The 24,328-nt window shown below is 52.6% G+C and overlaps 1 protein-coding gene across 1 annotated transcript in view; it reads left to right on the top strand.

The window, feature by feature from the left end:
* The window catches only part of LOC115387448 (RNA binding protein fox-1 homolog 3-like), a 61,054-nt gene extending 38,633 nt beyond the window's left edge, over window positions 1-22,421 (top strand). Inside the window, exons 6-11 of the mRNA XM_030090157.1 lie at window positions 2,502-2,555; window positions 5,066-5,198; window positions 6,064-6,103; window positions 7,908-7,966; window positions 10,085-10,163; window positions 22,318-22,421. Of these exons, the coding sequence (XP_029946017.1) occupies window positions 2,502-2,555; window positions 5,066-5,198; window positions 6,064-6,103; window positions 7,908-7,966; window positions 10,085-10,163; window positions 22,318-22,320 (368 nt within the window). The 3' untranslated portion in view covers window positions 22,321-22,421. The remainder of the gene's footprint in view (window positions 1-2,501; window positions 2,556-5,065; window positions 5,199-6,063; window positions 6,104-7,907; window positions 7,967-10,084; window positions 10,164-22,317) is intronic.
* Window positions 22,422-24,328: the final 1,907 nt, after the last annotated feature.

Here is a 24,328-nt window from a genome sequence, read left to right as displayed (position 1 = left end):
GCTGAACTTTGTCATCGGTTCTGTTCAGAATCTTTATGGACAGAATTTGTAGGTGCAGCCAGGAGCTGGAGGAGGTCCAGTTCAGGGACCAGGGGCCGGAGGGGGTCCGGTTTGGGGACCACAGAAATTCGTCTCTGCTTTTTGCAGATGATGTTGTCCTGTTGGCTTCATCAAACCCGGACCTACAGAATGCACTGGGGCGGTTCACAGCCGAGTGTGAAGTGACAGGGATGAGGATCAGCACCTCCAAAACCGAGGCCCTGGTCCTCGACCAGAGGAAGGTGGCCTGCCCCCTCCAGGACGGTGGAGAGACTCTGGTCCAAGTGGAGGAGTTTAAGTATCTTGGGGTTCACAGTGGGGGACGGATGGAGGTGAGATTGACAGGCGGATCGGTGCAGCGGCTGCAGTGATCAGTTGTTGTATCGGTCCATCGTGGTGAAGAAGGAGCTGAGCCGAAAGGCGAAGCTCTCGATTTACCGGTCAATCTACGTTCCCACCCTCACCTCTGGTCATGAGCTTTGGGTGATGACCGAAAGGACAAGATCCTGGATACAAGCGGCTGAAATGAGCTTCCTCCGTAGAGGGGCTGGACTCCCTTAGAGACAGGGGGAGGAGCTACGTCACCAGGGAGGAGCTCAAAATAGATCAGCTACTCCTCCACATCCGGAGGAGCAGCTGAGTAGGCTCAGCTCCTCTTTAGGGATGAAACCTCCTGGACGCCTCCCTGGGGACGAGTTCCGGGCATGTCCCACCGGGAGGAAACCCCGGGGAAGACCAGGACACACTGGAGAGACTATGTCTCTCGGCTGGACTGGGAACGCCTTGGGATCCTCCCGGAAGAGCTGGAGGAAGAGTCTGGAGACAGGAAGTCTGGGACACGAAGTCTGGGCATCTTAGGCCAAATCCCATTTCTCTTTCTAGCCCTACCCCTTAGCCCTACCCTTTGAAACGGAGTGCTAAAGGGTAGGGCCGAAAGTAAACCCCTCCGAATTGGGACACCCCTTCAACAATCGCGTACGTCATCAGTAGTCACCACTGCCGATGACGTAGGCAGATGCGACAATAGTTTGCCGAAGAAGAATGTTTTTCTTACATCTTAAAACTTTATTCATTGAGAAAATACTTACATTCATGAACTTCTTTTGTTGCGGATGCCGCCATCTTTCCGATTTTGCAAGGCTTTCTGGGAAATCTGTCATACCCCTCCGTTTGGAGTGTGCCTCGGGAGAATCTCCATTTGGAGGGGTGAATAGCCCTACCCCTTCCCCCTACCCCTCCATCATAATGACAATCGGGACACTCCTACCCCTCCACGTGAACACGTGAAACGGAGGGGTAGGGCCAAAGGGGAGGGCCAGGGGGGGAAATTGGATTCAGCCTTAAGCCAGGTTTACACTTGCAGAACTTTTTGCCACAATGTTGTCGTGGCAAGGCGTGCCAATCTGGAGTCACCGAACTGACAGGCTCCCGCACTGTTCATGACCACTTCAGGAATGCGCACGAATGCTCGCCCGACTGTGTCACAGACTGGCACGACACATTCACGCATAGTTTGCGCATAGTTTACGTGCTTCCCACAGTGGCACGACGTAGTTGCGCAATTCGGCTTGGGCTGTTCGTGAACTATTCGTTGCAGTGCGTGGCAGTGTGTGGCATGTGTGGCATGATGCCATGACTGCCACGCATCCTCCTGCATTGTCCCAACGAGTTCACAGACAGTCGGCACATAGTTCACGGCCCGGTCGCGATATTTTGTCGTGCCCAAAATTTTGAACATTTCAAAATTCTCGTCCCGACATGGCACGCAGTCACAACAGGTTTACGCACACTTCACGCCTTTTTACAAGTGGTTTGCAACCCTTTGCGACTCGATTCCTGCCAATGCGTGCCACAGACAGTTAAACCCTGCAGTTGACCCGGGTTTTAACGGCTCGCTGCTACCAGCTGTTGGGAGGGAAACATCCGGGAACTTACGTGATGACGTCGACGCAGCATGGCTACGTTAGCATGGCTACGCTAGCATGGCTATGTTAGCGTGGCTACATTAGCGCGCTAGTTGTTGTTTCTGGACACAGCGTGACATTTCCTTCAAGACAACAGCATTAGCAGGACAGCGAGACCAGAGAGCTTCTCGTGGTCCAGGAAGAGGAGATTCGTCCGCAGGTAATGGGGACTGTGTTCCGCTGCAGTGTTTACTTTTCTTGTGCTCCGTCGCGCTGATGATGTCATCAACGTGGGACACCGTCAGAGCGGGAAAACACAACCTGCAGACAGCAGTGGGCAAGCACTGAAAGGCCGATTGTTAGCAGGTTGACCCGCTAGCTGCAGTGGGAAAGGGGAGTGAGAGAAGGTGGGGTCCTGAACCATTCCACTGATTCAGCTCCACCTCCACCTGGTGGGGGCAGCAGAGCGACTCGCTGCTCCCCCTGCTGGCATGCGGTGGGATGACAGGCGTTCAGGGTGGTGGCACCATCAGCTGACTGCATCTCTCCGCCCTGCAGGCTGGAAGCTGAACCCGGTGGTCGGAGCAGTTTATGGTCCGGAGCTGTACGCCGGTAAGAGCCCCCCCCCCCCCCCGCCTCCACCTCCACCCCCCCACCCTCCACCTCCCTCCACCCCCCCTCCACCTCCTGCCCAGCCCCAGGCCGCTATCAGCCGCGGCTCGGTTGATCCGGAGCCCCGAACACGACCCCCCCTCCTGGAATCAAAGCCAACCTGATAAGCAGTGGATGATCCCGGCCCGCCTCCACCCTCCACCCCCCCGCAGCTCTGCTGTAAAGCTGCAGAGGCGGATTGGAGGCTCCGGTTATCAGATGGAGGAGCGGCGGCGGTGGAGGATTTGCCGAGTGCGGCAGATTGACTCTCACCGAGCGGCGGAGGCGGGAGATGGACTGATACTGTAGGCTGTTGGGGAGTTCCACTGGGGGGGGTTCCTGCTCCTCCCTGCCGGCTTTATGGCTGGATGTTGCACGAAGCCTTTGCATGTTAATGCAGCGCAGTAGTGAAGAAGCGCTGCAACGTTCTGCTCAATAGAACGAAATCTGTCCTACACACACACACACACACACACACACACACACACACACACACACACACACACACACACACACACACACACTTCCTCCTCTCCTGATAGTTACTCCACTCTCTGGTGTTTATCTGCCAGTGAACGCATCGTGACCATTCAGGATCACTCTTTACTAAATTCCAGTGTGGATGCTCGGTCCTGAGCAGTGCTAGCACACACACACACACACACACACACACACACACACACACACACACACACACACCGCACACGCACACGCACACGCACACGCACACGCACACGCACACGCACACGCACACACACGCACACACACACACACCTGCCTCCAGGCGGCAAGACAGTTCTGAAACGACCCCACGACCCCCTGACCCCCGACCCCAGGACCTCACAAGCTCACAACCTCCTTAAGACCTCGACCCACCCGACCCCACCACTCCACCACCACACGACCAGCCGGAGAGGAGTCCTGAACAGAAGAGTCTGGATCTGTTAATCCTGACCTCTGGAGGGACTGGATCTGTTAATCCTGACCTCTGGAGGGACTGGATCTGTTAATCCTGACCTCTGGAGGGACTGGATCTGTTAATCTTGACCTCTGGAGGGACTGGATCTGTTAATCCTGACCTCTGGATTGACTGGATCTGTTAATCCTGACCTCTGGAGGGACTGGATCTGTTAATCCTGACCTCGTTCCTCATTTCTGAGCAGATCGGTGAAGCTTTTAGCCGTGACTCGAGACAGAACTTCGTCTCCATCCGTCGCGCTGCAGGTTTACTGTCCTCACATCGTCCAGGAGACAGATGGAGGAGAGCAGGAGGACGCTGGGAGGAGAGCCACTGCTCCTCCTCCTCATCGAACTCTGAGAGAGCAGGAATCTGCGATGCCGGCGGTTCAGGAGGAAACGGCGAGGCGCTAGCACAGGAGGGTTTCTGCCCTTTAGCGGGGGCGCTAAGGCGTCCGCGCCGTTTAAATGTCAAGGTTGGCGTAATAAATCTCCAGTGCATGGCAAACAGAGCAGCGCCCACATGGGCGTCACCCGGCCGGACGGGACGCTGAGCCGCTAATGGAGTGTGATGCTAATGGAGGGAAACGCTACGGCAGGACGCCGCTTTTTGAAAGCGCTGCTAATCCATCTCCCTGTCAGCCGGACTGGAGCAGCAGGGCCAAGGCGGGCGTCCCTCATTAGGGCGAAGGCCAGGGGTTAGCGCCGGGTGCTAAGCCGAGCGCTAAAGCCGAGTAGTAACACAGAGCGCCAATGCCGAGCGCCAACGCTGACCGCTAACTCTGAGACGCTGAGATGCCAAGCGCTGACGCCGAACGCAAACGCCGAGCGCTGACACCGAGTGCTAATGCCGTGTGCTAACGTCGAAAGCAAACGCTGAGCACTAACGCTGAGTGCTGATGCAGAGCGCTAACGCAAATGTCGAGCGCTGACGCCAAGTGGTAACACCGAGACGCCGAGCGCTAACACTGGCCGCTAAGCTCGGTGCCTTTGGTTTATAACAGTGAAGAAACTGTCAAAAGTTGTGAGTAAGAAGTTTTTTCCTGGTTTTTAACTAGAATAACACTTTGTTTCTTTTTTTTTTCCCGTTTTGGTGTTTTGAAATAACTTTTCTTCAAACTTCATTATTTGCAACTTAATGAATTTTTAGTTAGTTGCTTTTCATGAAAGTCCAGATTTCAGCCTCAGTGAACTTTATGATGCTAAAATCAGAGACATCCGCCTCCTCACGACCATTTTTCAGAATAGCTGAATAATCTTCATTGAAATAATGAAAATCATTTTTGATGAAGTGGTTTCTTCTGAACAACTCCTGAGCTTTGATTATTTTTAAGTAGACTGAATCTTCGGTCGTTCTCTTCTTTTAGCCATCGGTTCTGCTGGTCAACGTTCCGCTTTTCTTCTTCTTCAGCTTCAATTTAATGATCAAAGAAAGATGTTCGATTTTTATTAAGTTCTCTCTCTCTCTCTCCCTCTGTCTCTCTCTCTCTCTCTCTTTCTCTCTCTCCACACAGTAACGGGGTTTCCCTACCCGGCCACAGGGGCCGCTGTTGCCTACCGGGGGGCCCACCTTCGAGGACGGGGGCGGGCCGTCTACAACACGTTCCGCACAGCACCGCCGCCGCCGCCCATCCCGGCATACGGAGCGTGAGTGTTCGGCACGCCACGCCCATGCCCAGGGTCAGAGGTCAAACAGTCAGTCAGCAGTAGCATGAAGCTAGCGAGACTCTGCTACGTGGGTTCCATCCAATCAATGCAGAACTTTTTATTCTTCTTTGGGGTTTTTTTGGATCATGTTGCTGAAAAAGTGCCGTGAGAAGTGAGCTGAACCACTGAGCTCCTGAAACCCACCCCAGATTACCAGTAACTTCAGGTTAGCATTAGCTATAGATTAGCTTTAGCTTTAGGTTGATATTAACTTTGATTCAGCATTAGCTTTAGGTTAACATTAAATTTAGGTTAACGTTAGCTTCACGTCAGCATTAGCTTTAGGTTAGTATTAGCTTTAGATTAGCATTAAATTTAGGCTAGCTTTAGTTTAAGGTTAATATTAGCTTCAAGTCAGCATTAGCTTAAGGTTAGCATAAACTTTATGTTAGCATTAGCTTCACATTGGCATTAGCTTTGGCTTAGCATTAGCTTTACATCAGTATTAGCTTTAGTTTAGCATTAGCTTCACATCAGTATTAGCTTTGAGCTACTATTAGCTTCAAGTCAGCATTAGTTTTAGGTTAGTTTTAGCTTTAGGTTAGCATTAGCTTTGGGTTAGCAGCATCTCTCTAACGAACTCTAAATTCCGGGAGTTTTTTGTGTTTCCTTCATTTGGTTTGTCTTCATGATAAAGAGTTTGAGTTTTGGAACCGAATCAAAACTTTTATAAAATCTTCCAGAGAACCCGTTTGCATGAGAAGTAAAGCTCTTTCTACCTTTTTCTTTTGTTTGTTTTTACATCAGTTCATTTAGTTACTGTCTGTCCTGAGTACCGGTCAGTAATCTCTGCCCCCCCCCACAGGGTGGTCTACCAGGACGGATTCTACGGTGCAGAGATCTATGTGAGTATTTCACTCTCTCTTCTGGTGGATCTGAAGTGATAAAGATCCACTTCCTATCGATTCCACCCACTTCCTGTCTGCTGTAGCGGTACTTCAGTAATCAATTACTTGTATTCTTTTACTGCAAAGGAAAGTTCTGTGTTCATTTGCTGAGTGGCTGACTCTGGGACTCGGGGTCACTCCGGGGTCAGGCCGGGGTCAGTTCAGGGTTAGGCTGGGGTCAAAGTGGGGTCACTCCGGGGTCAGGTCAGGATGGTTCAGAGGAAAGCTCCTTCAGTGTGGAGATCATGAGGAAACAGCCCACTGCCCGTTCTGACCTGACCCAGGACATCTGTCCTCCACCTGTCCTCCGCCTGTCCTCCGTCTGTCCTCCGCCTGTCCTCCGCCTGTCCTCCGTCTGTCCTCCGCCTGTCCTCCGCCTGTCCTCCGTCTGTCCTCCGCCTGTCCTCCGCCTGTCCTCCGTCTGTCCTCCGCCTGTCCTCTGCCTGTCCTCCGTCTGTCCTCCGTCTGTCCTCCGTCTGTCCTCCGCCTGTCCTCCGTCTGTCCTCCGTCTGTCCTCCGCCTGTCCTCCGCCTGTCCTCCGTCTGTCCTCCGCCTGTCCTCCGTCTGTCCTCCGTCTGTCCTCCTTCTGCAGAGAGTCAGACGACGGTTAAATTAAGAAAAATCGCTAAAACCACCTGAAGTGGGGAAAAAGTGACTGAACGGCTTAAAAGCCTTGAAATGTGGAGAATTTCCAAAAGAAGAACATAAATACGAGGGGGGACCCAAAAGAAACCGGACTGATTCTATTAATAAAAAAATACAATGAAGTTCCGACTCTGGCCGCTAGATGTCGCTACAGGATAACCTCATGCATAACTGTGCCAGATTTGGTCTTCCCCCGTGAAGCGATGGGAGTATTGTAGAGATCCAGACAGATGATCCTCAGGCGGTTATTAGAAGCAGGGAGACGAAGGCACCCGGAAATGGCCGCATCATAGCAGACAGCAGACCACAGGACGCCCCGTTATGCACAGAAATAGCACCAAATGTTGTGCGTAAACAGGGCCGGCGATTAGGCTGGGCATCCGGGGCACTTGCCCAGGGCGCCGAGCCATAGGGGGCGCCTGAGGCCGTGAGGCGCACCGCCCAAGGGGCGCCGCTGTGACGGCCGTTTAAGCAGTGCACTGCTTGGCTTCGCTCGCTCGCTCGCCAGCCCCCCCACCCCGCTCAACAGCTCTCGCGGCGCGACTCTCCGCGACACTACCACGGGGCGCTCGTGTCGCGCTTGCCCAGGGCGCCTGAGAAGCCCGCGCCGGCCCTGTGCGTAAAGCATATTTTGTGACTAACACCGTGACCAGCCAGCCTCCCCACCGCCGTATTCCCCTGATCTGGCCCCGGGTGACGGCTTTTTGTTGTCGAAGATGAAACTGGAGCGGCAGCGAAAAGGTAAGGCAAGCATACAGGCGGGGGAGGGGAAATCGAAGTTCTATCTTAAAGGCACAGTTACGCACGGTTATGCAGACTCAGTGAAAATCTCGGATGCAGCGTTGGTTTCTTTTGGGTCCCCCCTCGTCTGTCTGTCTTTGTGAGACACAGGAAGTGATTCCTGGGGGGGTGTTATTTATCGTCCACCGGTTGTCGGGCTGGTTGCTGTAATCAGCACAGCGGGACGCCGTCTTCCTGCCGTAACTCAGGAGAACCCAGGAGGAGAACCTGGGAGGGGGCTTGGGTCTGCAGGGCCCCTGTCTGCTGGGACATGACCTTTGACCTTTGCCCTGCAGGTGGAGCCTCATGCTTGATTAACGCTGTGCTGTCTCTGCAGGGCGGCTACGCAGCGTACCGCTTCACCCAGCCGGCCAGCAGCGCAGCGTTCAGCGACAGGTGAGCTGCTCCTCCTCCTCCTCTTCCTCTTCCTCCTCCTCCTGCTCTTTCTCCCACTCTTCGCCGTCCTTCTCCTCTTCCTCCTCCTCCAGCTCCAGGTTCTTCCTCTCACAGTGGGGGGTCATGGTGGGGGGTCCTTGTCCTGTTTGGCAGCTGTAATATTGTACGATTGAAGCCTTTTACTGTCCGAACAGATTTTAATGTCAGCAGCAGGAAGAGACTGAACCTCCTGCTGCTGCCTTTATTTGAAACTGGCTGAGAGAGAGAGAGAGAGAGAGAGAGAGAGAGAGAGAGAGAGAGAGAGAGAGAGAGGGGGGGGGGGGGGAGGGAGGAAGAGAGAGAGGGGGGGTGGGGCAGCACAACATATATATATATTCACAATACGACATATCACATGTGACAGAGAACAATCCGAAACCACAACACCGGTAACTAACAGAGAGACTGACAGAACAACGATCGACAGCTAACACCGACTGACAGAACAACGATCGACAGCTAACACCGACTGTCAGAACAACGATCGACAGCTAACACCGACTGAAAGAACAATGATCGACAGCTAACACCGACTGACAGAACAACGATCGACAGCTAACACCGACTGTCAGAACAACGATCGACAGCTAACACCGACTGTCAGAACAACGATCGACAGCTAACACCGACTGACAGAACAACGATCGACAGCTAACACCGACTGACAGAACCATCATAATTAAACACCAGACAATCGGCTGCTGCTCCTACATGAGGACATGACAGAGGGCGTCCTACGGAGCCATCGTGTTGAGCCGCCGCCGGGGGGTCGGGGGTAGGGGGTGGGGGGGAGGCATCGCTGCACTCACACACACACACACACACACACACACACACACAGACACACACACACACACACACAGGGAAAGTGTGTGTGATGGACGGCCGCTGCTGCGGGTCGTTCAGGGTTTCTCCTCCCAGCTGGTCTGAGCACCGCGGCGGCGGCGGCGCTCGTGACGGAACAGGCCGTCCATCAGCGCCGTATTTATGAATGGCCTGAGGCCTGTTGGGGGGGGGCGGGGCGGGGCAGCAGGAAGTCCATCACTGCTGAGTGATGTCGCTCTGGCTCAGGCGGGCTCCTGCGGTGGCGGCGGCGTCCTGATTCATGGCCGCCGCTCGGAGCCGCCTGTCAGGCGCTGTGGGAGTGTGATCCTGGAGGATTGAGCCTGTCGGCTTGGAAAACGGCGCCGGCAGATCATATTGATGATGTCAGATTTATTGGCCTTGCCGCAGCGGCAGGAAGTGGACGGCGATGCTTTAATTCCTGCTCCTCCTGGAGCTCCTCCCCCACCGCGGCGCCGGGTTCCCACGATCCTGTGGGGGGGGGGGGGGGGGTGGTCTTCATGCACTGCTCAGTGGCTCTGGGTCCTGATGCCTTATTGTCTCCTTTAGGGACCCCGCCCCACCCCCACCCCTACCCCCCCGAACCTCCCTGGTTCTTGCTCTTTATTCCTGGCCGGTTCGCTGCTTCAGTCTTATCTGCTTCCTGCAGACCCGCATTTACAAGAGGGGAGCGAGGGAGGGGGACGAGGGGGGGGGAGGAGAGGAGAGGAGGAGGAGAGGAGGAGGACGGGAAGCAGAGGAGGGGAGGGGAGGAGGAAGCAAAGAGGGAAAAGTGAAGTCAGATGAATGAAGAGCAGCAGCGTCTCTTCCTGTCAGGAGCCGCAGGATCAGTTCCAAACCAGCAGCGGTGAAAAGACGGGGCGTGAGGTGAGCCTGGGGGGGGGGGCTACTCCGCCCCCCTGCTGCTTCTCATCACTGTCTCCATCCTCCTCATCAGGACGACACTGAGGAGACGAGGGTCATCCTTCACCAGCATAGGGAACCCCCCCCCCGGCGTGTGTGTGTGTGTGTGTGTGTGTGTGTGTGTGTGTGTGTGTGTGTGTGTGGAGAGAGGTGTTGTAATTGATTCTGTTAGACTTTAAAGGCAGGACAGGTGGGGGGGGGGCAGAACTGTTCAGCTCGTCAGTGGTAGAACTATCAATAACCCCCCTCTATCCCCCCTCCTTCCGTCCCCCCTCCCTTCTCCCTCTATCCCCCCCTCCTTCCATCTCCCCCTCCCCCCCTCTGTCCCCCCAGCTATGGCAGAGTCTATGCAACAGCCGACCCCTATCACCACACGCTCGGCCCCGCCGCCACGTACAGCGTGGGGACGATGGTGAGTGACCGACGGCGCCGCTGCACTTCCTGTTTCACATGGACACACACACACACACACACACACACACACACACACACACACACACACACACACTCCCACTCAGGAATAAGAGCCAGGGCCCGCTGGTCTCTGGCTGTTATTGGCTCCTGCTCTCTGGCGCCCCCTGGTGGCGCTCAGCAGGACTCCAGTACAGACCCAGCATGTGGCATTTGGCTCTGGTGGTTCCGCTGTGCACGCTGCCGTGCACGCTGCCGTGCATGCTGCTGCTCATGCATCATCGATATGACATGCTGGAGTGATGAATGAGTGATGAATGAGTGACGACGCCGCCTCTCTCCATCATTTCCTCCATCACACTCTGGGAACGACGACATGCTGCAGCTTCTCTCTCATCTTGCATCCCTCCCTCTGTCTCTCTATCCCTCCCTCCCTCTATCCCTCTGTCCCCTCCATCCATCCCTCTATCCCCCCTCCATCCCCTCCTCCCTCCCTCCATCCATCCCTCTATCCCAGTCCCTCCATCCCACCCTCCGACCCTTCATCCCCCCCTCCCTGAACTCCTCCCTCCCTCTATCCCGCCTCTCTGCCTCCATCCCTCTACCCCTCCCTCCCTCTCTAAACCCCTCCTTCCCTCTATCCCTCCTCTGTCCATCCCTCTATCCCCACCTCCATCCCCTCCTCCCTCCCTCCATCCATCCCTCTATCCCTCCTACATCCCCTCCTCCCTCCCTACATCCATCCCTCTATCCCAGTCCCTCCCTCCCTCTATCCCTCTGTCCCCTCCATCCATCCCTCTATCCCCCCTCCATCCCCTCCTCCCTCCCTCCATCCCCCCTTTATCCCCCTCCCTCCTTCCATCCACCCCTCTATCCCTCCTCCATCCATCCCTCTACCCCCCCGTTCTCTCCATCCAGCCGACTGAAGGGAAGAGGAAGAATTCTTAATTCTTAATGTCTGTTTTTAGCTTCTGCAGCTTTTGTAACATCAAAGATGAAAAAGTGTTAAATGACGGTTTGGTTCATTTCGGGGGGGCGGTTGTCTTCCTCCTGTGCTCTGTTTGTTGGTTTCTTAATGGTGGGGGTGGGGGGGCGGGACCCGGGACCCGGCGGCGGACTAAACGTAGACAGACCGGAGCGAGCGGCGAGCCGAGGGGCGGAGCCGTTTGACTCCGCCCTGCAGCTGCAGCTAAAAGCTTTCATTGGTTAAGACGTTTCTTTCCCTTTCTGCATCAAATTAATTAAAACATGTGCCTGAATGTATTTATTATTACTATTTTTATTATTATTATTTCTTCTCTTCCCTCCAAATTTCCTTCCTTTATCCTCCCCTGACACTAGAACACCCCCGTCCCTAAAAGACCTAACCCTGTGTGCTGGGCGCTCAGACAGCTAACAGCTTTGAAAAGGCAAATCTGTGCGTTCGTGCACGTGCACGTGAGCGTGCGTGTGTGCATGCACATGCGCTCAACAGAGAACATTTCCGTTTGGTTCTGTCTTCAGTTCTTGAGTCGTATGTGAGGAACGGTTCTCCAGCAGAGTAAAGTCGTGTTCTGCAATTAAACAATGAGTTTCTCTGAGTGGAAGGTGAAAGGTTATCTTCACTGGTGGGGGGGATCCACTGCATCCACTGCATCCACTGCACGCCTGGTCCCCAACACACACCCAGCGCTCGCCAACCAGCGCCCCCCATGTGAAGTATCAGAACCGGTCCATACCTCTGGAAAGGAAGGAAGTTTGCGGGGAAGGAGGAATCCAGCCGATCGCTCTGAGCTGAATACTGATTGGTGCTTTTTCATCTTTGGTGTTGCAGGCTAGCCTATACAGAGGAGGGTACAGTCGCTTCACCCCCTACTAGGAGAGAGAGAGAGACAGAGACAGACGTTATCAACAAACAGATGTTTAAACCAGAGAGAGCAGCGAGCCGCCGGCCCCTGCTGGACAGCTAACACTAAAACCTTCCAGAGTCCACATGCTGAGCCCCCCGTCGACCCCCAAACCCCCCCGGACCCCCCTCATCCCTACCCGACCCCGACCCTCAGCCGATGTTTCTACGAGCCTGTTTGACCCCGCCCTGGTCTGCTGTCCTCAGTTCTCTGCCTGACGGTTCTTCACTGTTCTGATGTTCTGGAACGTTCTGTTCTGGACGCAGCGTCCTGCCAGCTGCAGCATGGTGCATGCTCAGAGGGGCGTGTCCACAGCCGCCGCCGTCTGACCAGGGGCACGCCGAGGCGTCTCTACGTCCAACCAGGACCCTACCATCCAACCTTTCCGCCCAATCCTACCGTCCAACCCTTCCATCACACTTTGACCCCACCATCCAACCCTACCGTACAACCTCTCCATCACACCTTGACCCTACCGTCCAACCCTACCGTCCAACCCCACCATTCAACGCTACCGTACAACCTTACCGTCCAACCCTACTGTACAAGTTTTCCATCACGCCTTGACCCAACCGTCCAACCCCACTGCCCAACCCTATCTTTCAATCCTACCGTATAACCCTTCCATCACACCTTGACCAAACGTCCAACCTTAACGTTCAATCCTACCGTATAACCCTACTGTCCAACCCTATCATCCATTTCTACCGTCCAACCCTATCTTTCAATCTTACCGTATAACCCTACCGTACAACCCTGACCTTTACCCTGACCCTACCATCTAACCCTTCCGTCCAACCCGGACTCTACCTTCCAACCCTATCGTCACACCCTCAACCTACCATCTCACCCTACTGTCCATCCCTGACACTGCTGTCCAGCCCTGACCCTGAGCTTGACCCCACCATCCCACTGTACCCTCTAACCCTGACCCTAATGTCATGCCCTAACCTTTACCCCCCCTACCATTTCACCCCGGTCCTACCATCCCACCCTACCTTTTAACCCTGACCCCTACCATCTAACGGCTCCCTGGTAACAGCTGAGAACAGTCAGCCGGTCGTCAGCTGTGACGATCCGAGTCCTGTAGCGTCTCCGTCTGCAGACGGAGAGGTCTGGCAGAAAGAGACCAGCAGTGACCGTTCTGTACAACGGTTTTGAGTCACACTGAATTCCTGTTCTGTCCCAGAACCCCAAATGTCGTCCTGCTTTACTCATGAGTATGACGTCATTCGAGGCAATCTGTATGGAACTGAATCCAAAAACACCTTTCAGCATCAGACCGAGGTGTTCCGCGCTCTGTGGCGATCCGTGGTGGTCTACCGGGGTCCACTGGGGTCTACCGGGGTCCACCGGGGTCCACCGGGGTCCGTGGCAGACCGCAGACACCATCAGGCTCGGTACATCAGCGTGAACAGGGGCTCAAACTGATGAAAATGAAGTTCTAACACTTCTGTTATTCAGTGCTTCCTTTCTTTATACTCAAAACCTTTGCACAGTACTGTGTATGCACACACACACACACACACACACACACACACACACACACACACACACACACAAAAACACACACACACACACACAGTTTGGGTTTCCCATTCTTGTGGGGAGTCCATTGACTCCCATTCATGTCTAACTCCTAACCCTGACCCAGACCAGAACACAGCCTGACCCTAAAGAAATGTTTTTGCACTTTTATTTTTTTCAGTAACAACAACATGGTCAAAAAAACACTGTTTCCTTTCATGGGGACCCAAAAAATGTCCCCACAAATGACATTGTGTCCAAAATGTCCACAAAATGTCCTCACAACCATAGGAAACCCGGACCCCCCCCCCCCCCCCCCCCCCCCCCCACACACACACACACACACACACGCACACGCAGTAGCCAGGTTATTGCGATGGCAGCTGGAGCTCCTCTCCTCTGGTCCGGTGCAGACGGAACGTTGGCGCTCCTCGGCGGTTCCCCGCTCAGACCGGCGCCGCCTCCACGGCTTTTCGTTCCTGCAGTGGAACGTTGAGCGTGGAGCGCTGTGCTCCGGCGGTGGAACCTGGAGCTGTGGGCTGTGCATGTGAGCAGGGCGGTACAGGTCAGCGTCTCCGGGTTCTCCGGTTCCGCCGTGTTCTGGAGGAAATGTTCCGTGTTTCCTGCAGCGGTTCATACAGAGCGGAGCGCCGGCTCCCCGGCGGCCCCGGTTCTCCCGTCTTCTCATGCTCAGTGGTATTTTTAATATTTCATTGGAAAAAAGTCAATGGAGCGTACACGTTAAGCCGGGCAGCGCTGGCTGCAGATCCTGGCCTCTGATTGGCTCCTGGCTCAGGGAGGCTCCGCCTTTACATTCAGCACAGTAGAGGATGAGAGAACCTCCACTAGGCTGTCCACCTGCAGGAGACATGGCATTCAATACACACACACACACACACACACACACACACACACACTCACAGAGTGTTCCTTCTTGATCAGTTTTAACTCAGGACAAAAGAACTCGTTCACAAACCGCTGCTCACTGGACGGGACAGATGGGACAGACAGGACGGGACAAGATAAACCAGAGCACACAATATAGCAAGGACAGAACAAGACAGGACATCAGGAGACTTTACAGGACACTTCAGGACAGAACAGGTTGTTGCAGAACACGACAAGATAAAAATGAATGAGATTGTACAAAACAGGACACTGCAGGACAGGACAGACAGGACAGGACAGGATGGAGCAGGACAGACAGGTCTTTACAGGTTACTCTCCAACACAACCAGCAGCTTTTCTCTTTAAAACTATTTTAAGATTTATTTTTGGATTTTTTTTCCAGAAAAAATTGTGAAGACTGTACTGTTGTCAATTATCTGGATTTACACACACACACACACACAGTGTGTGAGGTGGCTTACAATCTGATGTAAAGTGTCCAAATCCTCTCGTGTTTCCTTCTGTTCTCACGCAGCAGAAATGTTCGTTGCACTTTGTTTTTTGTTTTTTTGTTTTTTTCGCTCTGAGATGTTGTTTTTCTGTCTAAAAGAGTTTATCATGACTGGCTGGTTATGTCTCAGTATCATGTTGTATATATTTGAAAAAGAGACGACGAAGCCGTTGATCTGGTGGGTAAACAGACACTGTTCTTCCCTTTCTCTGCTCGTACGTCGTGCTACTCGCCCCTCTGGGGTTTTTATGTGATTAAAGAAAGATGAGTTATTTTGAAGTGGGAGACGAGTTTGAAGCTCTGCAGCAGACGATTCATGTTCAGTTAGTGGCTCTTCTTCAGCTTGGCTCAAATGAATTCTTTTGATTCTGATTCTGAATGTGAGCGATTCTATGTGATATTTAAACACTTCTACTATATGCATTTGAATGTCTGAGTGTGAGGAAGAGGAAGAGGAGGAGGAGGAGGCAGAGGAGGAGGAAGAGGAGGAGGAAGAGGTGGAGGAGGCGGAGGAGGAGGAGGAGGCAGAGGAGGAGGAAGAGGTGGAGGAGGAGGAGGCGGAGGAGGAAGAAGAGGAGGAGGAAGAGGTGGAGGAGGAGGAGGCGGAGGAGGAGGAGGAGGAGGAAGAGGAGGTGAAGGCATAAAAAAGTTTGCAGTGTGGGACTTTTGTCACATGACATCACTCAGAGTCACTGTGATCGCTCTGTCAACTCCAAGACTTTGACATCATCTCAACACTGAACCTCTGACATCACAGGATGACATCATCATAACACTGAACCTCTGACGTTACATGATGACATCATCACAACATTTAACCTCTGACATAGGATGACATCACAACAGTTAACCTCTGACATCACAGGATTACATCATCATAGCCTTTAACCTCTGACATCTTAGGATGACATCTTCATAACACTGTACCTCTGACACCAATTTATGACATCACATGATGACATCATCACAACATTTAACCTCTGACATCACAAGACTGACCCTCAAATGACTTGAGAAAAACCAACAGGACTCCACACGCTAATGCTAATGCTAAACATATGGTTGAAGTCAGTAAAGCTTTTGGGACCAGATGTGCAGATAAAAAATGGCACTTAAAGTTATAATGATTATTAATAATAATAAAGATGGAAGGTTTGCGGAACTTTATATTATATGGATATTTAAGAAAAAAATATAATCATTGTTTGATTGATTACGAGTTTGTTTTGAGAAGCTGGTTTGGCTCAGAGTTCAGAGACCTCTAGTGGCCAAAGTGGGACCGGGTCTGCTGTCTCAGATTAACTTTCACCTAGTGAGGAGAAAAAGTTCATATTTCAAAATGCAGCTGAAGATGTTTCAGAGTGACAGAATCTGACCTGCTTCAGGTGAGCTGAAGCTTTACAGGTGAGTGAATCAGCTCCTTCCTGTCAGAGCGCCGAACAGGCTGCTTCTAACGTTCTGACCCTCAGTCAGTTTGAAAGATTCAGCGGTACAGCGCTCCGACACGGCGGCTTCATTCAGAGTAAATCATTCAGGCCGTCGTCCATCAAGCTTTCATGAGCCTCTGCAGCTCCCAGCTGTACGGCGGCTCGCATCAATAATTCCATCATGTCGGCAGCAGGAGGCGCTGCAGACGCAGCTCGGCCTGTTGACGGCTTGTTGACTAATGCTGTCAGACCTCAGACTGGCCAGGAGAAGGTGGTTTTACTGGAACTTCAATTTTAAAAACAGTTAAGATTTCCGTTGCAAAAAATTAGAATTTCATAATTAGAAATACTAAAAAATAAATCATGATCAGAAAATTGTATTGAAATCTTCAGTAGTTGAGATGATTGTGAGTTATGTGGCCTTGTTAGAATTAATGTGTTCTATATTTTCTCAACTATTCTGAAATCCTGAATGAAAATAAAGGTGTTCATAGTTTTTTTCTAAATTTCTATTTTCAACTTCAAGCAGCAGTAAACTCCCGTGTCGCTCCAGCCTCAGACTGTCGGTGGTCTCTGCTGTCCTGTGTTAGCCTGGCATGCCGGACTGACCTCATATGTTACACAGAGACAGTCTGGCACGGCGCCATTGGGGCTTCATTTCAAACAGGCTGACGAGAGGCGGGACTATTGAGCGGAGAGAACCAATCCAAGAAACGAGGCTGTGATGCAACGACAATGCGACGTACGCAGCGCTCCGTTGTAGTAGTTTTGTAGTCCAGAACATGGGATCATGGCAGGTAGTTTTATGTCCGTTTTACCCCCAAATTCCACCGGACGCTTAAGTGCCGCGTCACGCCGGCGTCTTGTTCCTGAAGTCAATGCACACCAGGAGCGCAGCGCCGCACCTCGCCGTTTAGAAGCGGCGACCTGAAGCGAATCACCAGCGCCGTGGCGCGCGCCTCCGTTCTGGTGATCCGTCGTAACACTGGCGCTTCTGGGACGCAGCGCGGCGCTTTGGCGTCCGGCGGAATTTGGTGTTAAAGAAAAGCCTTCAGAGCAGATTCCTGCTGTGGTTTCAGCGCCAAATTCAGTTCGTTCAAAACTTTAAACAGAGCCGTGGCAAAGCCTCACTGTGTTGCGGCCGCCACCAAGATTGTTTTGGGGGGGGTGGGGGGGTGTACTATGACGCATCGCTAACTCCCGCCTCTCGTGGGCTGTGATTCGCCCGGCAGAAGTTTGCCGGGCAGAAGTCAGCTTCAGTTGGCGCGGTACCAGACTGTCTCTCCGTGTATCCCTGAGCATGGAGAGACAGTCTGGTGTGCCAGACATTAGCATTAGCATTAGCATCATCCTGACTCCGCCCCCTGCCTCCTGACTCTGGGTGTGCCATGCTGAGGTCCAGCAGACTGCTAGTTCCGCCTCTGCTGTCCTGGACTGTCAGCTGATCACAGCGCCGGGCTGGACCGGACCCCCTGTGGAGGTCTGAGCCTTCCTCCTTCCTCCTTCCTCCTTCCTTCCTTCATTTCTTCCTTCCTTCCTTCACTTCCTCCTTCCTCTTTCCTTCATTTCCTCCTTCCTTCATTTCCTCCTTCGTCCTTCCTTCATTTCCTCCTTCCTCCATTTCCTCCTTCGTCCTTCCTCCTTCATTCACTTCCTCCTTCCTTCCTCCTTCCTCCCTCCTTCCTCCATTCTCCTTCCTTCCTCCCTCCTTCTCCTTCCCTTCCTTCTTCCTTCCTCATTCTTTCACTTCCTCCTTCCTTCCTTCCTCCTTTCTTCCTTCACTTCCTCCTCCTTCCTTCCCTCACTTCCTCCTTCCTCATTCCTTCACTTCCTCCTCCCTCCTTCCTTCCTCCATCACTTCCTCCTTCCTCCCTTCCTCCTTTCTCATTCCTTCACTTCCTCCTCCTTCCTCCCTCCTTCCCCCTTCTTTCCTCCTTCATTCCTTCCTCCTTCCTCATTCCTTCACTTCCTCCTCCTTCCTTCCTCCCTCCTCCCTCCTTCACTTCCTCCTTCCTTCCTTCCTTCCTCCTTCACTTCCTCCCTCCTTCACTTCGTCCTTCTGCCTTCCTCCTTCCTTCACTTCCTCCTCCCTCCTCCCTTCACTTCCTTCACTTCCTCCAGCCGGTCAGGTGTTCTCAAATGTGGCGTCTTCTGGTTCTTCGACCAGAAGGATTTGCAAACGGACATCCTCTCCTCTCCGCTCCACGCTCTGGTTCTGATGCAGTGTTTCATGTTTACATATCAGAGGAGTGGACGGCGAGCTGTCCGTGTCTCCCGTCCTCCCATCCTCGCCGAGTCCCGGTCAGCCAGCAGGAGACGAATGAATCCACCAGAAAACGTTCGTACAAAAAAAACAAGCAAAAAGTCCCAGAATCAGAGAAACGACTGCAGCAGCTCCGCCTGGCGGGTCTCTGCTCTTCCTCACTTCCTCCGTCAGACGGATCGTCTGGACGCTCTGAACTCCTTCAGCTTTTCTCTCATCTTTCAGTCTCTTACTGTCAGCATGTGGCCCATCAGTGACCTCTGACCTTTTCCTGAGTCTCAATAAAGTCATGAGAACAGAATGTCCGAATTACATGGTGATGATGAAGATGGCGATGATGAAGGTGAAGATGATGGTGATGATGATGATGGTGAACATGGTGGTGATGGTGAAGATGATGATGATGGTGAGGATGATGATGACGTTGATGGTGATGATGATGATGGTAATGATGATAGTGGTCGTGATGATGAAGATGATGACAATAGTGATGATGATGGTGAAGACGATGATGATGGTGTTGGTGAAGATGATGGTGATGAAGATGATGATGATGATGATGATGAGATGGCTATGGTAACAATGTTGATGACAAGGAGGAAGATGACAGTGACGAGGATGAGGAAGATGATGAGGACGACGACGATCTGATGGTGATGATGATGATGATGATGATGAGGAAGGTGGCAATAATGAGGATGATGGTGGTGGAGGAAGATTGAAGATCTCAGCAGATGGATGGATGAAGAGGATTCTTCTTCACCAGTTTGGTTCAAGCTGCGAGGATGAATGAGGATTATTGATGATTGAAGATTATTGATGATGAATGAGGATTAATGAGGATTAATGATTATTGAGGATCCATGAGGATTATTGCGGATTAATGAGAATTAATGAGGATTGTTAAGGATTTTTGAGAATGAATGAGGGTTAATGGGGATTAATAAGGATGATTGAGGATTAATGAGGATGATTGAGGGTGGAGCAGGCCAGCACGCTGTCAGCCTCCACCCTCCAAAGCTGGCTTTGCTCCTGCCATAACAGCCAGGGTGGATATTCTGGAGGGGGGGGGGGGTGATGGAGTCTGACTGCCTGCCTGTGCTGGGTGAGGTGAGGTGGGGTGAAGGGTGGAGGCGGGGTGGGTGGGGGCGGGGGACATGGCACTACAAAGCCCGTTGGAAACTGAAAGCCTGATCGTCTCTTACTCATTCCTTCATTTATTTATTTCTTTATATCAGAAGCTGCAGGTCGCTGCCAATTAGCCAGCATCTGTCGTGACGAGGGTCCTGGGACCGAACACCCCCCCCCCCCCCCCCCCCCCCCCCCCCACCCCCCCCCCCCCCGCTCCACCTCCTCCACCCGGCCCCGTCACTCCCACACTGCAGTGATTCCAGAACTCTGATCTCCATCCTGCAGGGAGCAACCACTCTCACACACACACACACACACACACACACACACACACACACACACACACACACACACACACACACACCTCCCCCTCCTGGTGTCTCTGAATCTTCAGCGTCGGAAACTTTTCTTCTGCTAACATGAAAACAGTTTAAAGGAAGAGAAGACTGTCCTCCAGAGACTGACTGTCTTCCAGAGGCAGACTGTCCTCCAGAGACTCCTCCAGAGGCAGACTGTCCTCCAGAGACTCCTCCAGAGACTGACTGTCTTCCAGAGGCAGACTGTCCTCCAGAGACTCCTCCAGAGACTGACTGTCTTCCAGAGGCAGACTGTCCTCCAGAGACTGATTGTCCTCCAGAGACTCCTCCAGAGGCAGACTGTCCTCCAGAGACTCCTCCAGAGACTGACTGTCTTCCAGAGGCAGACTGTCCTCCAGAGACTGATTGTCCTCCAGAGACTCCTCCAGAGACTGACTGTCTTCCAGAGGCAGACTGTCCTCCAGAGACTTACTGTCCTCCAGAGACTGTCCTCCAGAGACTGACTGTCCTCCAGAGGCAGACTGTCCTCCAGAGACTCCTCCAGAGACTGACTCTCCTCCAGAGACTGTTCTCCAGAGACTGACTGTCCTCCAGAGACTCCTCCAGGGACTGACTGTCCTCCAGAGACTCCTCCAGGGACTGACTGTCCTCCAGAGACTCCTCCAGGGACTGACTGTCCTCCAGAGACTCCTCCAGAGACTGACTGTCTTCCAGAGGCAGACTGTCCTCCAGAGACTGACTGTCCTCCAGAGACTCCTCCAGAGACTGACTGTCTTCCAGAGGCAGACTGTCCTCCAGAGACTGACTGTCCTCCAGAGACTCCTCCAGAGACTGACTGTCTTCCAGAGGCAGACTGTCCTCAAGAGACTAACTGTCCTCCAGAGACTCCTCCAGAGACTGACTGTCCTCCAGAAACTGACTGTCCTCCAGAGACTCCTCCAGAGACTGACTGTCCTCCAGAGACTGTCCTCCAGAGACTGACTGTCCTCCAGAGACTGACTGTCCTCCAGAGACTGACTGTCCTCCAGAGGCAGACTGTCCTCCAGAGGCAGACTGTCCTCCAGAGACTGACTGTCCTCCAGAGACTGTCCTCCAGAGACTGACTGTCTTCCAGAGGCAGACTTTCCTCTAGAGACTGACTGTCCTCCAGAGACTCCTCCAGAGACTGACTGTCCTCCAGAGACTGACTGTCCTCCAGAGACTCCTCCAGAGACTGACTGTCCTCCAGAGACTGACTGTCCTTCAGAAACTGATTGACTGCACTCAGAAAGGAGGAGACGCTTTGGTGTTTCCATGAGTGTGTGTGTGTGTGTGTGTGTGTTCTTGTATTTCTATCCTTGTCGGGGCCAAATGTCCCCACAAGGATAGCAAAACGTGGAACGACGTGCCTTGTGGGGACCTTTTTCCGGTCCTAAGTAGGAGAAACAGTGTTTTCTTGACCATGTTGTTGTTACTGAAAAAAGTAAAAGTGCAAAAACATTTCTTTAGGGTTAGGCTTTGTTGTGGTGTGGGTTAGGGTTAGGGTAAGGGTCAGGGTTAGGGGCTAGACATGAATTGGAGTCAATGGAAGGTCCCCACAAGGATAGAAATACGAGACTGCATGTGTGTGTGTGTGTGTGTGTGTGTGTGTGTGTGTGTGTGTGTGTGTGTGTGTGTGTGTGTGTGTGTGTGTGAGGTGAGTGTCCTACTCTGAAGCAGAGGGTGGAGACCAAGACCAGTACCTGGTCTGGAACCACCAGCTTTCTATGTTTTTCTACACTGACGATCGGCATCTTTGAATAGTTCCAATGAGACCGGGCTCTTTTTGAAACCAGCACATCGCCCCCTGCTGGAGTTTCTCTGGAATGAAAGATTTTTTGCACTTCTGCATTACCTTCATGTTTTCTGAGCGGAGGCTGGAGCCTGGTTGGGACTGAACCTGCCAGTCGACACCGAGGGTGAAGAAACCCAAGCAAACTGGTTTGGGAAACATTGAAAGCCTGAAAGAAACAGTAGAACGTAGCCGAGGTGCTCCTTTCTTACATTTGAAGTTGTTTGATTTTTTTTTTTTTTGTTTTTGTTTAATATAATTTACTTCTGCTTGGAAATGACAACAATATACACTAAACACACACACACACACACACACACACACACACACACACACGCACACACACACACAGTGCTGCCGTTTCACTGTCTCCCTGCTTCTCTCCCTGTTTCCAGTAAAGACACAGTGAGGAGCTGGACTCGGTATGATGGACGCCACAAAAGACAACCACCGGACCGGAGGAGGACGAGCTTTAAGACGATATCCGAGGAGGAGGAGGAGTAGGAGGAGGAGGAGTCCCTCTACTGAGGCTGGCAGGATGATGGGAGGTGTCCGGAGCGCCGGCGTCAAACTTGTCGAACCGAGCGATCCAGTTTCCACCGGGGACCAGCGAAAAACAGAACCAGAGACACAGAGAGAGACACGTGTCCCGTGAGGACAAAACATTTTATTTTTCTAAACTTTTGTGATTTACTATGGTAAAAAAAAAAAGTGTGTATAAAGCAGTATAAATATATATGTACAATTCAGTTTTTATGTTTTTGGTACGGGGGAGGGGCAGGGTCAGCAGGAAGAAGGAGGACAAGCCCCGCCCCTTCCTGTCCCGTGGCGGGGAGCGCTCGGCTTCCCGGCAGAAGCACTTTCTACACTGTACTTCCGGTGGGCAGAGCTAACAGTTGACTTCCTGGTCTACCAGCTCCGCCCACTTCTTTTTATCTGTGGGCCGGCGGCAACGCCCCTTCCCCCGTCGGCGGCAGCGCTGGCCCCGCCCTCCGCCTACTGTTTAAGCAGCGATGCTGCTGTGATGTCACTTCCTCTAACGGCGGCGCTGCCAGGAGGCCCCGCCCCCCTCGTACTCTTCCTCCCCCCTCCCGGTGGGCAGCACCAATGGTTTACAGCACCGGGTGGAGGAGGAAGCCGAGCCCCGCCCGTCTGCCCGCTCCGCCCAGTGGAGGTCTCACCCACGACTACAGAACAGGAAAAAAAAAAAAACATGGCTGCCGACACCGCCGAATTTTACTGACCTGCCAGACTCAGAGCGTTTTTGGCACCAACAGACGGAACTCTGAGAGACGGACCGCGGTGCTTCAAAAAAAAAAAAAAAAAACACAGAAGAAGAAGAAAACAGGTGCCAGGCGTCTCGGATGCACGTTTTACCGCCTGACGAGAACAGCTCATCAACGCCGTGGAACCCAGTAACCCGTCACGCCACATCAGCAGGTGCATAACCAAACAGGAGCCGGAGGCGGAGCTCTGGCGGTCCGGCGGTGGAGATGCAGTGGAACCCGCCGGAGAAACCCGCCGGAGGAACCCGCCGGAGGAACCCGGGCTCCTCGTCTTCTCTTTCCGGTATTTTCCCATAACACTGATTTGTGTGTTGCTTCTTATTTTTTGGCAGCGCTGAAAACTTTCAAACAGGAAAAAAAAAAGGTGATTTGTTGAAACCTTAATCTTTCTATCAGGAGAGTCGCTGTCAGCGTGTTTCATCCAGAATGTCAGTTCAGTTTCTGAATGTACTTCATGTCCAGGCTGTCCGGTACCCGTGTATTCTTTTCCTGTATATAAATATATATACATATCTATTATATGGGCTGTGGTGATGTCAGGGAATTGAGGGGGTGGGCAGGAAAACCCTCTGGCCCCCCGAACATAGATATCAAAGCCCGACCCTCCTCCTGCCCCCCCACACCACCTCCTCCTCCACCTGCTGCTCCTCCGCCACCTCTTTAAATATGTCTCTGATATCTACTGTAACGTGTGATCATGTGTTGTATGACTGAAGGGGATAGGACTGAAGCCCCTCCCACCCCAGCCCCGCCCCCCAGATTCACTGCAAAAACAACCAATCCAGTGTCTCCCGGACGGCTCGCCAATTAGTGTGCGGCATTTTGTAGGTGTCAGATTGTTTTGTTGTTTTGTTGAGTTTCAGAATATTGATTATTCTTTTTCTGCAAACCAAAGTATGATTTAAACACGCACGCACACACACACACACACACACACACACACACACACACACACACACACACACACACACACACACACACACACACAAAATTTGTCCCCGTTCAGTGGAAAAACTTACTGTCCGTCTTCTGGATGGCTCGCCAATTACTGCAGGGGTTTTGTGAGTGTCAAATGAAACAAAACAACAAAAAACTTCATGAATATTGATTTTTCTTTTTC

This window comes from Salarias fasciatus, chromosome 4, assembly GCF_902148845.1.
Source record: "Salarias fasciatus chromosome 4, fSalaFa1.1, whole genome shotgun sequence".
Taxonomy (NCBI): domain Eukaryota; kingdom Metazoa; phylum Chordata; class Actinopteri; order Blenniiformes; family Blenniidae; genus Salarias; species Salarias fasciatus.
Note: the sequence above shows the minus strand (reverse complement) of the source record. Positions and strands in the feature narration are given on the sequence as shown.